This window comes from Lepisma saccharinum, chromosome 20 (assembly GCF_977018435.1).
Source record: "Lepisma saccharinum chromosome 20, izLepSacc3.1, whole genome shotgun sequence".
Classification (NCBI taxonomy): Eukaryota; Metazoa; Arthropoda; class Insecta; order Zygentoma; family Lepismatidae; genus Lepisma; species Lepisma saccharinum.
The window spans coordinates 30,243,141-30,259,306 of NC_139248.1; the positions used below are offsets into that span (position 1 = coordinate 30,243,141).

Consider the following 16,166-nt stretch of genomic DNA (forward strand, 5'->3'; position numbering starts at 1 on the left):
GTTACATTTTTTTAAGGATACACTATTAATTGAAAATCTTTCACATTTGTTACTATTTTAATAACATCTTCAATGTACTGCAATTCAAAATGTGTTTATGCCAGTGGCAGATCGAGAAGTTACAATTGGGAGGGACAAATTACAGTAGGTTACCTCGTCTCACCGAGAATCTACAACTCCAAGGGAGAATTCATACCAGAGCAACAGGCTGCAAGCAACAGGCAACAAACGAAGCTGTAAACGACAAGCAAGCTAAAGCAAAACATTCACCGTGCATGGGTGAACTAGAGCATGAGGCAACATGATATACAGTATTGACAAAACAGGCTAGTCAGAGCAATATACAAGCTACTAGAAAGGTTCAATTGATTACTGAGTGTTAGCTTCCAAGCGTCATGTGCCTGTCGCTTCAGTGTGAAATCTCCCTAACCTACACTTATACAGTTTTTTATACACAACATATGGTTCTGTTAGCAGGAACCGACTATGTTGTAGAGATTAGTGTTTTTTTTTGTTGTTTTTTTTTCAAAAAATAGGGCCAGGAGTGGAAATAAGTGGTTATTATTGAATGTCATTATTCTTATTATTGCATTAATGAAGTATTTACATTTGTAAATAGCATGTGGCAGTTTACAAAATGCACACGTTGGAGACAACATAGTGACGTATGCTTTCTCTATCGCCAACCTTGCCTTTGCAGTCTTTAGGTCATTTTAACCCAAGATAAGTGAGTTGCCATTCATTTAAAAGGTTGCGAGTTTTAAGTTTATTTAGGTAGCCTACCTCTGCAGATAGAAGAAGCAGCCAAGCATGAGCTTACTAGCTACCACTAACCCCCAGTGGTAAGATTTACATTCATCTAAGGGCTCCAGGTTCGATCCCAGAACCTTGCAAGGTTCGCAACCTACTGTGCTAAGGTGGTTATTTTACGATATGAACGATCAGATATGAGAAGTAAAAATGAATAAACAAAGAAAGACAAAACCCATTCTCTGCATGAATCTTGGATTCGATTCCCGCTTGAGGCAGAGTGGTTCGGATCCAAATTTACTGTAGATACAGTTTCAATTAGGCTATCATGAGCAAAAGTGGAATTATGTCAAATTAAAAAAAAAAAAAATCTAGCTTGTTAAACTTTGTGATAAAAGAGAGAGCAGTCGATTCTTGAAAAAAATTTGGCATAATAATATGTACAAAAACCTGGCGGTTGGGAGGGCAATCATCCCTATCACCTTCCCCATGCATCTGCAACTGGTTGGCAATCCCTATCACCTTCCCCATGCATCTGCACCTGGTTGGCAATCACTATCACCTTCCCCATGCAACTGCACCTGGTTGGCAATCCCTATCACCTTCCCCAAGCATCTGCACCTGGTTGGCAATCCCTATCATCTTCCCCATGCATCTGCACCTGGTTGGCAATCCCTATCACCTTCCCCATGCATCTGCACCTGGCTTATGCACATGTAAATTAAAAGTAATGTCAGAGATACCTAATACATTAAAACCAGTGACACATACCTCAGGTTCTTTTCGCCTGTTCTTTTCTTTAGGTTTAGGTTGTCTTAACACATTTGGTGGCAGAGAAAATATCTCCTGTAACAAGATTTTCTTGTCCTGTTCAGTAAATCTTTGGCAAGATTTCGAAATCTCTCTTGGTTCATTGAATCTTCCCTTCTTGGGAGCAGACGGTTTGTCTTTATCCATATCACTGAAAGGGAAAAAATGAGAATAAATGTAACACAAGTGTGTTGCAGTTCTAAGTGCTAATTACAACAAATTGAGTCCAGTAGCTCTGAGTGATGCAACTAACAATTTCTGAAAAGATATGCTCATGGACTTCCACTTGTAAATTTGTAAAATGTGATTTCTGCTTCTCAACCTAAAACGATTTGAAAAATGTAAGATTTCTTGAAGGTAAAAAGTTTTGGCAAAGTTTTATTTAAGAGCTCATTGCGTAAAGAGAGGCTGATCAGAACCAGAAATGGTCAAAATGCCTCGTGTTCTTATCTGTCAGTGCTATTGTCCACTTCTGCTGGATACAGAGTCACGTGGTCATGAAGGGGAACGAAGCAGCCGACACTGCTGTCAAGTCTGCTAATGCAGACAGCGACATTCTCGTCCACCTTCTGCCATCTAGGGACTTGCAGAATGTTTTTTTCATTGTTGCCTTCTTGACACTTGGCAGGAAGAGTGGATGCTGTAAAGGGGAACAAGCTTCATACAATTAAGCCCACTATAGGTACATGGCATTCCTCGTTCCGTTCCTGCCGAGAAGAGGTTGTTCTCAGTCGACTGCGTATTGGACACAGCTGTCTAACCCATGGCCACTTGCTGAAAGGGCTGGACTCTCCAGTGAGTCGTGATTGTAATGTCTTCTTGAATGTGCCGACTTTGCTTTCATCAGACAGACTTTTAAACTTCCCAGCTGTTTGTCATCCTTGTTGGGCAATCATAACAGTGTTTTATCCAACGTTTTTAAATTTTTGCGAAGAGATTGCTTCTTCCACCATCTGTGAGGAAGCTTTTAGTATGTTCTTACTTTTTAATGTGTTGTGTTTGTCTTGTGCAGGTCCCTTTAAAACCTGGCACTTTTAACTTTTCCCAAGGGGCTTTTTACACCCCTTGCTTAACTTTTTTAAGTAAGAATTTTAGGTAAGGGGATATTTCCCCGTATACATTGAAGGGTGCAAAATGACCTAAAATGACGACACACCCAAAGTTTTAATCCAATCAATCAATCGACAAAACATTTTCAGAATAACTGATCTCTTCACCACAGTACAGCGTCCTTAATTTCCCAAATTGGAGAGAAAACCAGTCATAAATCTAGGGGTGTAGAGCACACCGACAAAGGAAAGCTAGTTGGGAGTGGGTGGTACATTCTTCTCTTGCTCTCTTGAGCATTTCTAGAGTCGAAAAAGATTCGGTTCAGTCCCTTTCTTTTTTAACTGCTCTCTCTTCATTTCTCCCTCACATACATGCCCCTGGGCGATACAGTGACCATACCCAGAGAAGAGCTGGCTGCTGATAGACAAGAAGAGGGAAAAGATGATTTACGACTTGGTCTGGCCTGTTACATGGATGCACATATTCTTCAGTTGTTGGCATGTATCAAGCTTACATCACTGTGCATTTATTTTTGTGTGAGTGACAAGTGCTTTCTTACCTCACATCATGAAGTTGGAAAAATACAGCAAGGTGTTGCGATATTTACTGCTGCTGCTAATATATTACATGTTGTATGTTTGAATAGGAATTACATTCCTAAATGCTTTCGTTCTTCCATGAAAACTTTCAACACCTGCTCATGTGATTTCCTGTCTTCAATACTTTCTGCTATTTTCACCACCTGGTGAGAGACACCCTAGACCTTACAACACCTCTAGACCAAGACTATCATGGCAGTTTCATTTTCATTTGGATTTGAAGTTTCAGCCTCTTTGACAGCCTTCGAGTTACCGAATTTGACATTTCTTCACTATGCTTGCTACGTAGAAAATATTGATGAGTCCCTCATTTCCAGGGCTCAAAAAATCCTGGTCACCAGGTTGCCATGGCGACTAAAAATTTCAGCCTGGCGACTGAGATCTTATGCTGCAATCTGTACGAAATATTGATGATTCTGAGTTCAAATTGCAGTACAGCATAAGTTAGCAAATTATTTTTCTTTTAAAATCAACGTTGTGACCATTCCAGGGAGTCATTAATAATTTCTTACTCTTTGTCTGCCTAAACTCCATTTCCTGTTTTCTCGAATGATTTAGCGATGTTTTGAATACCGTGATGATCAGCTTCTTATGCAGAGTGTTTCAAAAGTTGCACAACACAAACTTTGAAAATGTATATTATGAAAACCGTAAGAGATATTTACACCGGGTTTTCTCCATTATAAAGTTCATCCATTAAGATTTTTTTCAATGCTTAAAATTAGCAGTTTTCTCCATACAGAAAATTTAGATAAATTAATAACTGGAGGAAGGCAGCGTTAAAATTTATCCAGAAATGCACTTTTGAATGAAAAAAATACGTAAGAAATTATCGAAGGGTCATAATTAGATGTCTGATGCCATGTCAATCTATCATTTGCGACCAATATTGATCATGTGCAACATTTGATGGATTTTGTATTGGCGATTTTATGGGTTGAGTGAAAAAGTGACATTTTTGGGACATATATGGCAATGCTAGCAGGTCGAAATATTGTCAACAGACGCATGCCACATGTGCCTAAGTATTGGCTATACATTTACGTGAAAAATCATAAACCAAGATTTTGTGCCGAAATTGGACTCTTGAGAGAATCCTAGTCTGCCTCTGGTTACACTGAATTCTCTTCGCTCACTTTCAATGCTACTATGCCTGTTCTTTTAATTGATTCAGTACGGCATATTCTTTGGAGCAATACGTGTGCATTGCTGAAGAGTATTTTACTACTCATTCTTACACTCATGTGCAAGAGGTTTTCCAAGAAAAATCCCCTGCTTCTGCTGTACCTCACAAAGCAACTGTTTTACGACTAGTCAAACACCAATAAATGATCCCACAAGTTGTTAAGAGTTGGTATTATTATTGAAGATTAGGCACACACACAAGATGTACTACGTATAAATTTTCAGCGAAAAATGCAGGCTCGACCAGGACTCGAACCTGTCTCTGGCATACCTTACGATTTCTTTAACCACTGAGCTATTGAGCTGGCCTGATTTCTCGCTGTTTTACCTGTGTGGATTAGTCTCTGCCAGTGCTACCGCAAAGGGATCTGTTGCCTTTGAAACACAGTAGACTTCGACATTGCCTGGTTCCTTCCAGCGTAGAGATGTTAATGCATTTTTCCCTGAAAATTTCTACGTAGTACATTTCCTGTGTGTGTCTGATCTTCAATAATTAACATTACTACGCTGGGAGGAACCAGGCAATGTCGAAGTCTACTGTGTTTCAAAAAAGGCAACAGATCCCGTTGCGGTAGCACTGGCAGAGAAGATTCCACGCAGGTAAAACAGCAACAGCAAAAAATCAGGCGAGGCCAGACCGGCTCAGTAGCTCAGTGGTTAGAGCAATGGCACGGTATATTAGACCCCAGTGTCCGAGTCCTAGTCGAACCTGCATTTTTCGCTGAAAATTTCTACGTTGGTATATATTGTTGAAAATCAATTCTCAGATTTTTCAGCAAATTAAAAATAGTTCTTTAAATAATGTTATTGCTTTTATTTGGACACATGTTAACATAAGTTTATTAACCCAGTGATAGTGTACATGATTAGTTCAATGCAGAAAACCTGGTGTAAATACCTCTTACGGTTTTCATGATGTACATTTTCAAAGTTTGGGTTGGGCAACTTTTGAAATACACTGTAGTATGCACAATTGCTAGTAGGTAGTTTCGTGGCGCCTAGCTTTGAAGAGAATTTTTCGAGCACTGCTCATTTCACACAAGTGTAGTGTTAATAGCAGAGAGTTTTTAATTGCCCAGCAGAAATACAAGGTGGTATGTATTTCTCAGCAATGGACAGCATGAGAAAAACAATGGCAATTTATGAAATTTGGTGACATTGTAATTTATGAAATTTGGTGACATTGTTGCAAGAATGGGAAGAATGTCTATTGTTTCACAGTACTTGTGATAATCTGGTTGCAGCCAGGCCATTTTATATATTTATCGGACCTAAAGCGTGGTCTTTGTTTCAAATTACATGCTGCTTTTATCTTGTGAACTTCACAGCACGTGAGTTATGATGATTAACATAAATCAAAAACTGAACACCGTGCTGCAACAGCAGGGATCCCAGGTTCGAATCCGAGCCTGGGCATGGATGTTCTTTGTGTGTGTTTCCTTCATCAATTTCATCTAATCACCATTCATCCTCATCTACACGATTAGCCAAAAGTGGCAAAAAAGCGAAGTAAAATAAACCAAATCAATCAATAAACCAAAAATAGATTCATCAATGTCTACAAGAAAAAGAAACTTCTTCAAGACATGACAGGGCCTCCCCGGTGGCGCAATGGTAGTGTCGTCACCTTGCAATTAAGGGGTCCCAGGTTCGATACCTGGTGTAGGCACAAAGTGGTTCGGATTCCACTATAAACTGTAGGCCCAGTCCCAATTAGCCTTTCTGTGCATAAAGTGGACTTACAACACCAAATTAATTCAATTCAATTCAAGACATGACAGTATGTTTGCTGTTGGTAAAATGCACATCGGCTGAATTTTAAAGAATAAAAATGTTATCCTTAAATCGTGAACTGAAAATGAAAGCCATGCTGGTAAATGATAAATTTAAACAATCTAAAGACAGTTCAGCCAAAGAAACATTTAGTAAAAAATATACATACACTTGAATGAAATATGTAAAATTTACATATCTTCATTAAACTCAGAAGAAAAATGTACTTTCCATTTCATGTATAGATTTCATTAATAAAACATTTCAACATATGAGAAAAATGGACAACACAAATGGGGTTTTAAAAGTAAATTGAACCTTTTTCTGAATAGCAGACATTTTAAATTCATGTAAGTATCCATTTTAGAGAAGTTCCACTTCATTTTGAACAATATTGATATCCAGTTCTGCATGTTGTAACATTTATCAACAAATGGGGACATTTCACGAAAAGTGGTTCTACTCCATGTGAATAACAAAATGAATTAATCTGGAAATTAATAGTGTTTTTAATTGCATTAAGGTTTAAATGTTTGTGAATGCATATAATTTGCATATTTGACCAACAAAAATTATTAGCATGGTCAAATTTTGATACATTTTAAAAGTGCCACACAAGTAACACATTTTCGTTCATGCTTTTTATGCATTCAGGGTATGTCATCATACTGAAGTTTCTATCTTTTTTATTTTATTACGAGGCGCATCCAGAAAGTAAGTTTCCCTATTTTTTCCCGTGAAAGTAAACATAATGAGCCGTGTAAATTGCGCATACGCAGCAGAGCTAAGATGTATCAATCATATGCCAGGCGGACAGATTCCGCCCGGCGCCAGTAGCGAGGCAGCAGTGGTCCGAAGTGGAAGCTCGTATTCCTTCTCCTGCCGCATGCCAGTAGCGAGGCAGCAGTGGTCCGAAATGGAAGCTCGTATTCCTTCTCCCGCCGCATGTGAGGTTCGGTCGGTGATAAAGTTCCTGAATGCACAATGCATTGCGCCAATTGACATTCATCGTCAGCTCTGTGAGGTCTATGGGTCGAACATTATGAGTAAGCAGATGGAGCGTCGCTGGTGTCGGCAGTTTTCGGAAGATCGTCAAAGTGTCCATGATGGAGAGCGCAGTAGGCATCCATCCCTCATCACTGATGATCTGGTTGAGCTGGTGCGGCAGCGCATCGTAGAGAACCGTCGCTTCACGATTACGGAGTTGAGTAGCCTTTTTCCGCAGATATCGTGATCCGTGTTGCATGAGATTGTCACGCAGCGCCTGCTGTTCAAAAAATTGTGTGCCAGGTGGGTGCCGAAAAACCTGACACCCGAACACAAAATGAAACGTTCAGGAGCAGCACTGAAATTCCTGCAACGGTACCATGATGAGGGCGATGATTTCCTCGACAGGATCGTCATGGGCGATGAGACGTGGATTTCGCACTTCACCCCGGAAACCAAGCAGCAGTCAATGCATTGGCAGCATAGTGGATCTCCGGTCAAGAAGAAATTCAAACAGACGCTGTCGGTACAGAAAGTGATGTGCACCGTGTTTTGGGACAGGAAGGGCATTTTGCCCCAGAGGTGAAATGGTGAACTCTGACCATTACTGTGAAGCACTAAGGAAATTGCGATTCAAAACAAGAGGCGTGGCATGCTTACTGCAGGTGTTGTGCTCCTCCATGACAATGCTCGTCAACATACGGCTCGGCGCACAGCAGCTGTTTTGACGGAATTTAGCTGGGAGTTGTTTGATCATCCACCTTACAGTCCTGATCTGGCTCCCAGCGATTTTCACGTTTTCTTGCACCTCAAGAAATTCCTGTCCTCCAGTGAGCATTTTGGCAACGACGAAGAGCTGAAGACGTCTGTCACACGCTGGTTCCATTCACAGGCGGCAGAGTTCTACGACAGTGGGATCCAAAAGTTGATACCACGATACGACAAGTGTCTCAATTCTGGTGGTTGCTATGTTGAAAAATAGCTGAACCTTTGCTGTACCCGTTGCCAATAAATGGTTTCCTGAAACTGTGTTGTTTTTTTAAAAAAAAATAGGGAAACTTACTTTCTGGATGCGCCTCGTATTATAATAATATAGCAGACACCCGAAAGTACTTTATAATTCTACAAGATCAGTTCATTGTGAATATTTTAATCCACTCTCATGTCTAGAACCTTACATTTTGTGTGAAATGTCACACACGTAATGCTGGAATGCCCCAAATCCATCATCCAAACTGTCTAGATATATACCAGTGCCAAGTGGGGGGAGGATGCTATTCCCACAGTTAACCCTCCATTAGGCACGTTGGTGATAAATGTCATCCATCAATATTCATTTCAATATTGCAACACTGTGAATTACACTGCACATGTGTGCCTTTGTGTAGCTGAACATTCCTTCTTTGTCTTTATTACAAGCTTAGCTGTATAGTTTGGCTGTGCTTCTAAGCGATATGTCGTTAAAGTATGTCGCATGCTTGGGTCACAGTTGTGTACCCAGTGCCTTAATAAGTAACAAGAAAAATAAAATTTCAAAGTGTCGAAAGAGATCACACCACACAGCATATTTAGATTTTTCACGGAGGTGGGTTAATGCGGAAGACAAAGACACAGAGGTGTGTGTGTGTGTGTGTGTAAGTAACTAAAGCTAACATGATGGTAAACATGTGAGCAAAACTGAACAAAACACTGCTTCAGTTGTTATGTATTTATGCATATGGTACACACCTAACCATCCAACTGACATTAAACTTATAATATTACACAACTTAGAGAGAATTCACACGCAAACGACAAGCGACTCATGTTGCTTGAGGATTTTACCTATCGAATGCAGGCTTGTGCAGCCTATCACACCATACAGTGTGGAACGTTGCTGCCTATTCATTCGTTCCCAAGCAACATACGTTGCCTGTCGCTTGTTGCTAAGGTGTGAATTCTCCCTTAGAAAAGCAGCAGAACTACACGGCTGAGCTTACAACAAAACAAAGAAAGAAAGTTCAGCATGCATGCACAGTATAGTTTACTATGTATTTCATACATTAGGGACAGTTAAAGGGTTGTAGGTTAGGCACACACAGGAGATGTATACTACGTATAAATTATCAGCGAAAAATGCAGGCTCGACCAGGACTCGAACCCGGGCCTCTGGCATTGCTCTAACCACTGAGCTACCGAGCTGGCCTGGCCTCGCCTGATTTTAAACAGCGATAGAGAAAAATCAAAGGTGTAAGTCCTGGTCGAGCCTGCATTTTTTGCTGAAAGATTTTATGTAGTTAAAGGGTTGTATGACAGGTGTCACCCACATGCCTACAGAAAACAATGTGCCTAATACAGGGTTAAGAAATTCTCCATAAAGCATCCTCCCAGCTACCATAATTTGCATAAGCATCTCCTACCTTCTTCATTGTCTACATGCTTCCCAAACACCCAAGTTCCTTTCATTTTATTGCTATTTCATCATGCTATGGATGCAATTTTTACATGGTTCGATTTCGATTTGTCTCTGTTAATACATACTGGAGTTTTAGAGATTACTTAAGATCATGTTCAGTAGATGCTTTGATGGTTAGGTTAGGCAGGTTAGGTTTGGTTTTCTTAGCATTAAAATAAAGTCTCTAAATGCATTCTACTAAGGTTCCAATTTACTTCTACATTTATCCACACTAGTCTCCGATAGGTAAGAATTGACAATATAGAGAAAGTCTGTAATTTTGTTAATTTTCGGTATACTAATTTTGGCGTCCTAATCACGAATCTGTTGTAAAAAACTGGGGGTCACATCTGGAAATTGTACATTTTTATGAAACATTGCTTGTTAGCCCCAAAAACCATCCACGGGTAGCCCCACAAATCATTGATGTTAGCCCCAAAAACCATCCACAGGTAGCCCCACAAACCATTGACGTTAGCCCCTAAAACCATCCATGGGTAGCCCCACAAACCAGTGACATTAGCCCCCAAAATCATCCAAGGGTAGCCCCACGAACCATTCACACGAAATTAGGTTAGGCCTGTTAGGTTAGGTTCCATTAGCATTCATTTCACCCCTAACTTGATCGAAAAAATAGGGTTCGTAATATAATTGAACATCATAAATCATTTTCTTGTAAAACAAAGGCGTGGTTGGAAACAATGACAGGAGATTACATTTTCGTTCGTAAAACTACCCATATACACCTATATATAAAAAAAAAACAATCGGCTTTTTTTTTCAAATTTCCAGACGTGACCCCCGGTTTTTTACAACAGATTCGTGTTTAGAAGGCCAAAATTAGTTAGTATACTGAAAATAAACAAAATTGGAGACTTTCTCTATATTGTCAATTCGCTCCAGATTTTTTTCTACTGTAAACATTAAACATTTCCAGCAGTTGCTCAGTTGGAACTATTCTCTGGTTTCTATGTGTATGTGAAGCATTGATCTCAATACAGTACGTTATATATTTTTTTACGCATTGGGCGGAGAAAAAAGAAAAAAACGTTGGTAACATTTCAAAATATCGTGAAATCATTGTAGAAACTTTGCGACATATCTCGCCGATAATTTTCAGCTGTGTGAAAGCGGAGGGTCTTTATTTTAAGCAAAATAGGGTTCGTTTATGTTTTTTATATATACACACACACACATATAGAGCAGAAAAGAAGAGTGCAAATACTATGCCCCATGTTTCATCTTTGACTTGAAGAAGTTTCGGAATATTACAATCCACGTCCAATAACCAGGCGAGAGTTTTTATTTAAAACAGATCCACGCCAGAGTTTTTATTTAAAGGAACGCAAAATGTACCCTTCTGACCAACTCAGAAACAGTGACCAACATACCTTGTAAGAAATATTAAATTTCTCCAGTATAATAAAGCTTGCTGTTAATAGTTTGGAAGTAAAATGTCCATTTTCTTTTCGTTGCAGACAAATACTTCAATTACTTGAAACAAGTGTCGTTTCCTGTTGCTATGGTTACATCAGTGTTGCTAAACACATTGCTTGCTTCAATAACCCCTATTCTTTATTTTTTCTTGAGCGGTTATGTTTTGCTGGCCTTAAAATGCAATTTTTTAGAATTTAGGTGCATGAATTAAATGAATTTATTAGACATGTAGCGCTGGAAGTAACCAGTAGGAATGGGCCTGGTTATCAAAGTAAACTATTGTAGGTGGCACTTGCAATATTCACAATTTAAGTGCTTTATTGTTGTGAATCCGGTAAGGAATAATACATAAGAATTCCGCGCGACTGTACTTTAATTTTTATAGTTTTTTAATAGCAGATTCTTTTTTTTACGTGATATCTTACTTTTTCGCATGACTAGTATATATGGTCATCTGTTTTATATATACACATTTATCGAGAATAACAATTATTACAAAAAATGTTGGCCGAGTCTGCTGCCACGCACGTGTCAGCAGTAAGAATAAGCATCAAATTTTGCTGCTGCCACGTAATTCGTCTGCTAAGAGGATGACAAATCTTAAGAACAGATTAAGACGAGAGAAATGGAAGTTTATAATTAGTGGGAATGAATGTACAGGTAATTTAGAACCTTTTTCTTTAGAAAACATTTAGCGATATTATTTTAATGCTAATAGAACTTAGGGCCGGTTGCACCATCGCCACTTAATCTGCCACTTTACAAAGTGTTGGATAACGACAGGCGGTGGGTTGCACCAAGCATTTTTATCCTCGGCCTTGTAAGGTGGAACGTACGACCTGGCAACAGAAACTGGAGGAAGTTGTGTTTTCGATTGTGTTTTGTTTCTTTATTACGACCTAATATCTGCTTGTCAATTCCAAATGCATGCTTTTTCAACTGAAATATGTTTAAAAAACTAAATATTTATTGCAATAAAATGAAACAGCTAATAGAAGTAGGTAATGCATGTGTCGTACTCTCATATAATATCAAATGTATGTTATATGATACAATATAACTCGTAATCTTTCGAAGTAGTGGGAAGCTTACAAAATTTTCAATTTATTTTTCACGTACTCCAATTAACATAATGCAAAAAAGAATATTCCTCGTCTTATCTTTCAGTAAGACATACGGTCACTTTTTAAAAAATATTAAACACTACTAAACAGTGACCAAAATTGTACGAAGTCGTAACAAATGCAAGTTACATTTATTCAATTTTTAGTGCAAGGCTGACATATCTGAGTTTGTGTAAATATACGGAATGAGAAGAGCAATCTTCTATTCTGCTCTTACTAATTTATCATTCGTTCCTGTTAATAAGTTATCAATCCGTAACCCCTTCTTTAGCGAATATCGAGGATTAGTATTATGAACGTTGACCATCTTATAGGTTTCTTCTTTATTTATAATGCAGCTTTTGTGAAAGTTGGTTAACGATGCAGATGAAAATTAAATTTTTGTATTCAAAACAAATTCGAATAGCACAAAAAAAAATCGTTAATCAACGGTTCCATGTACAAGGTACATTTTGGGAATTGCTATCATCTTAGCACAAAAGGAAGAATCAAATAGTAATGTAAAGTACCGTAGTACTGTATGTAAACATGTTTTGTTCTTATTAAGAAAAAAGAAGAAACTCCAGGCTGTATATACTTTCAGATAGGTAGTTTCGTGCAACGTTATATGCTAGTGCAATGCAAGAACGTATATATTTATTTTTCAAAAAACAGTAATATTCACCAGGAAAATATACATTGTATATACGTACAAGCTGTGTTCCTTTTTAGACGAGCAGATAGGGACAGTATTAGCACCTTGGGTAATACATGCTAAGAACACCAAACATGGCCTGCCTAACCTATCCACGTATGTATATAATAGCTTAAATAAACAAATTATAATTTGCCAAACCTATTTTCATGCTTATTTAAGCTATTATATGCCTACGTGGCTAGGTTAGGCAGGCCAGGTTTGGTGTTGTTAGCATGTACCAGGTGGTTATAATTAAAGTGACGGTGTTCAGAGTGGTACAGCACGGGCTGGAATGAGAGTAGCAGTCTGAAACTTCGTAGATATGATAATGAAGCAATGCGCTCGCGAATTATGCAAAAAAAAAAAAAAAAAAAAGTTCCAATTCTCGCCACCAGGGTAAAAAATGGCGCTGTAAGCAGTCAAAACGTGGAATTTTCCTTAACTCTGACGTCAAAGTCGGTGACATTGCCTAACCATTGTGTGAGCTCCCTGGTTGTTGTTGGTGACGCTTGTTGCTTTTTATTCCTTTAGTGATGTGAATGTTCGCCGAACATTAAAAGTTTGATTTTTCCCGTGTAAAAAGCAATGGCTATTGCGAAGAAAGACCGTGCACTGCTAGTGAAGTTGTTTTACCAGAATGGGAGTAATAGTAACGCTGCACTGTGGAAATATCGCCAACAGAAAGGGCTGAGAAGACGGCCCATGTCAATTAATGGGCTGAAGAAGATGATGAAGAAATTCGAGGAAACAGGTGAATTGGGTGTTGCACCAGGGAGAGGAAGGCGGCCCATCCCCGTGGAAGTTGTGGACGAAGTTGCTGTAGCTGTAGCTGACCGTGCAGCACATGCCTCAACTTCTGCAACCAGTGCTAGAGCTGTGGCACGTGAATTGTCACTCCCCTGGTCAACAGTTCGCAAGGTATTGCGGTGCATTTTACACTGGTATCCCTACAAGATTCAAATTGTGCACCAATTGAAACCCCAAGATATTCCACAACGCCGTGAGTTTGCCCATCGGTTTTTGGCACGCATGGAAGTGGATGACATGTGGCCGGGGAATATTCTGTGGACTGACGAGGCGCATTTTACTCTGGTCGGTACAGTGAATACTCAGAACTGTCGCATGTGGGGTTCCACTCGTCCACATGTTGTGCAGGAACAACCATTGCACTCAGTTTACGTGACTGCATGGTGTGGGTTCACTAGCTCCTTCATTCTTGGTCCGTTTTTCTTTGAGGAGATGACACCTCGAGGGCCTGTTAGGGGTACAGTGACATCTGCTCGTTATAGGGACCTCCTTGTGCAACACGTGATTCCAGCTTTGCAAGAACGGAACTGTGAACACACCACCATTTTCATGCAAGATGGGGCAACACCACATGTCGCTCGCCACGTGAAAGATTTGCTGCGAGAAACCTTCACTAATGACCGCATCATCTCTAGGCAGTTTCCAGATGATTGGCCTTCCAGATCCCCCGACCTTAATCCATGTGACTTCTGGCTGTGGGGATATTTAAAAGATCGTGTCTATCAGGGACATGTCCGGTCTCTGCCTGATCTGAAGGCTATCATACAACGACATGTCGCTCAGATTTCACCAGACATGCTGCGAGCAACCGTCGACCATGCCGTGTTACGAATGCAGCATGATGCTGAATTGGGAGGCCATATTGAACAGTTCTTGTAACCATAGTTCCTAACAAACATGCCAGAGCCATTGTTCTCATGTGTTTGATCTTTCCTGCCTTTTTCCTGTAACTATACCACGTTTTGACTGCTTACAGCGCCATTTTTTACCCTGGTGGCGAGAATTGGAACTTTTTTTTTTTTTTTTTTTTGCATAATTCGCGAGCGCATTGCTTCATTAGCATATCTACGAAGTTTCAGACTGCTACTCTCATTCCAGCCCGTGCTGTACCACTCTGAACACCGTCACTTTAATTATAACCACTTTGTACAACATTTTCGGAACACACACGAAAATAACCATCTAATATTCATTTCTACACATATATTTACAAACGTTGCTTTATTTATTGCCGTTCCTGGGATAATTAACAAATCCGCCTTTTTTTGCTGTTATTTGGTAATGCAAAACATGCAGCAAACTTTCGCAATTTGCAACAGCTGATCGAGACTTTGCCATTTTATCAACTATAAAAGTGTAAACACAGATTATACTGAGTGCTGCACGTATCTGTTGGCTGCACAGTGTACTGCTCTTCCATGTTTACCTGGCACTTAACGAGTTAGGCGGAGCCCCGACCGCCACTTACGTTACACGGGACTTTAAGTGCTAGGTAACGTTAGGCGGACATTGAACAACCGCAAAATGGTGTTAAGTGGGGGATAAGACGTTAAGCGGAGATGGTGCAACCGGCCCTTAACCTAACTACGAGAGCATTTAGGTTTATAATTAGATGAATGCTGACGGACCTAATCTTAAGACATTTTTGTGAAAGTAATCGCTACAACTTTACAGTATATGTTACAGACGTCATTGCATACATAGCACGATGAAATCACAATAAAACAAAGACCGAGTCTACTGCCACGCGCATCTTTTTTGAGGTTCTAGCAGAAAAAGAACGTGGCAGCAGACACTGCCAAAAATGTTATCTTCTGTTCCCCATTTCTCGCAACCTCTAGGGCTTTCATATTTACAGAATTGTAAATTTTAAAATTATTGTTTCCAAAAAAAAAAAAGGACGAAAATACGAGGGAAAATGTCTGCTTGCTAAATACAATGAAAAAATACGTTAGTATTAAGTTATCGGATAGGGCATGTATTTTTTTCTTTCTTCATTTTTAATTTTTTTAAAAAAAAATTATTTGTATTATTATTATTATTATTATTTTTACGTTTAGCTTACTGCTCCATAAGTTTATAATAATCTCATATGTATTATCATATTGACAAGGGTTAGGTGGCAGAGCAGCCCTTGGCTGAACCTCGCCCGCTGAATAAAGAAAATTTATTATTATTATTATTATTTATTATTATTATTATCATACCGGAGTAAGAAAATCATGCCTTTTCAAAACATTCCAGTTCCGAGCTCACCCGATCTCAAGTCGGTCACTCTGCCGCTATGGATGATGGGAAACCAGCTGCCTGGGCGATTGAACCGACGACACCCATTGGCTGAGATTTATTTTGGAGCATTCGCTTTACTCGATTTCGTACTCCATTTATTCTTTACATTCTCATCTGTAAGGTATATGCATTGATGTACGATACGCACCTTAATTTTCGGGTTCGATCCCCGGCCGGTTCAAATCCGGGAACTTTTCTAACGGTGGAAGCGGCCCCGGCGCCCACCCAGCGTCGAATAACATGGG

At 39.4% G+C, this 16,166-nt stretch overlaps 1 protein-coding gene across 1 annotated transcript in view; it reads right to left on the reverse strand.

Moving 5' to 3' along the window:
- The window catches only part of Dhc36C (Dynein heavy chain at 36C), a 369,284-nt gene extending 358,186 nt beyond the window's left edge, over positions 1-11,098 (reverse strand). Inside the window, exons 1-2 of the mRNA XM_083142304.1 lie at positions 10,980-11,098; positions 1,522-1,711 (exon numbers count right to left, since the gene is read on the reverse strand). Coding sequence (XP_082998430.1) covers positions 1,522-1,707 — 186 coding nt within the window. The 5' untranslated portion in view covers positions 1,708-1,711; positions 10,980-11,098. The remainder of the gene's footprint in view (positions 1-1,521; positions 1,712-10,979) is intronic.
- Positions 11,099-16,166: the final 5,068 nt, after the last annotated feature.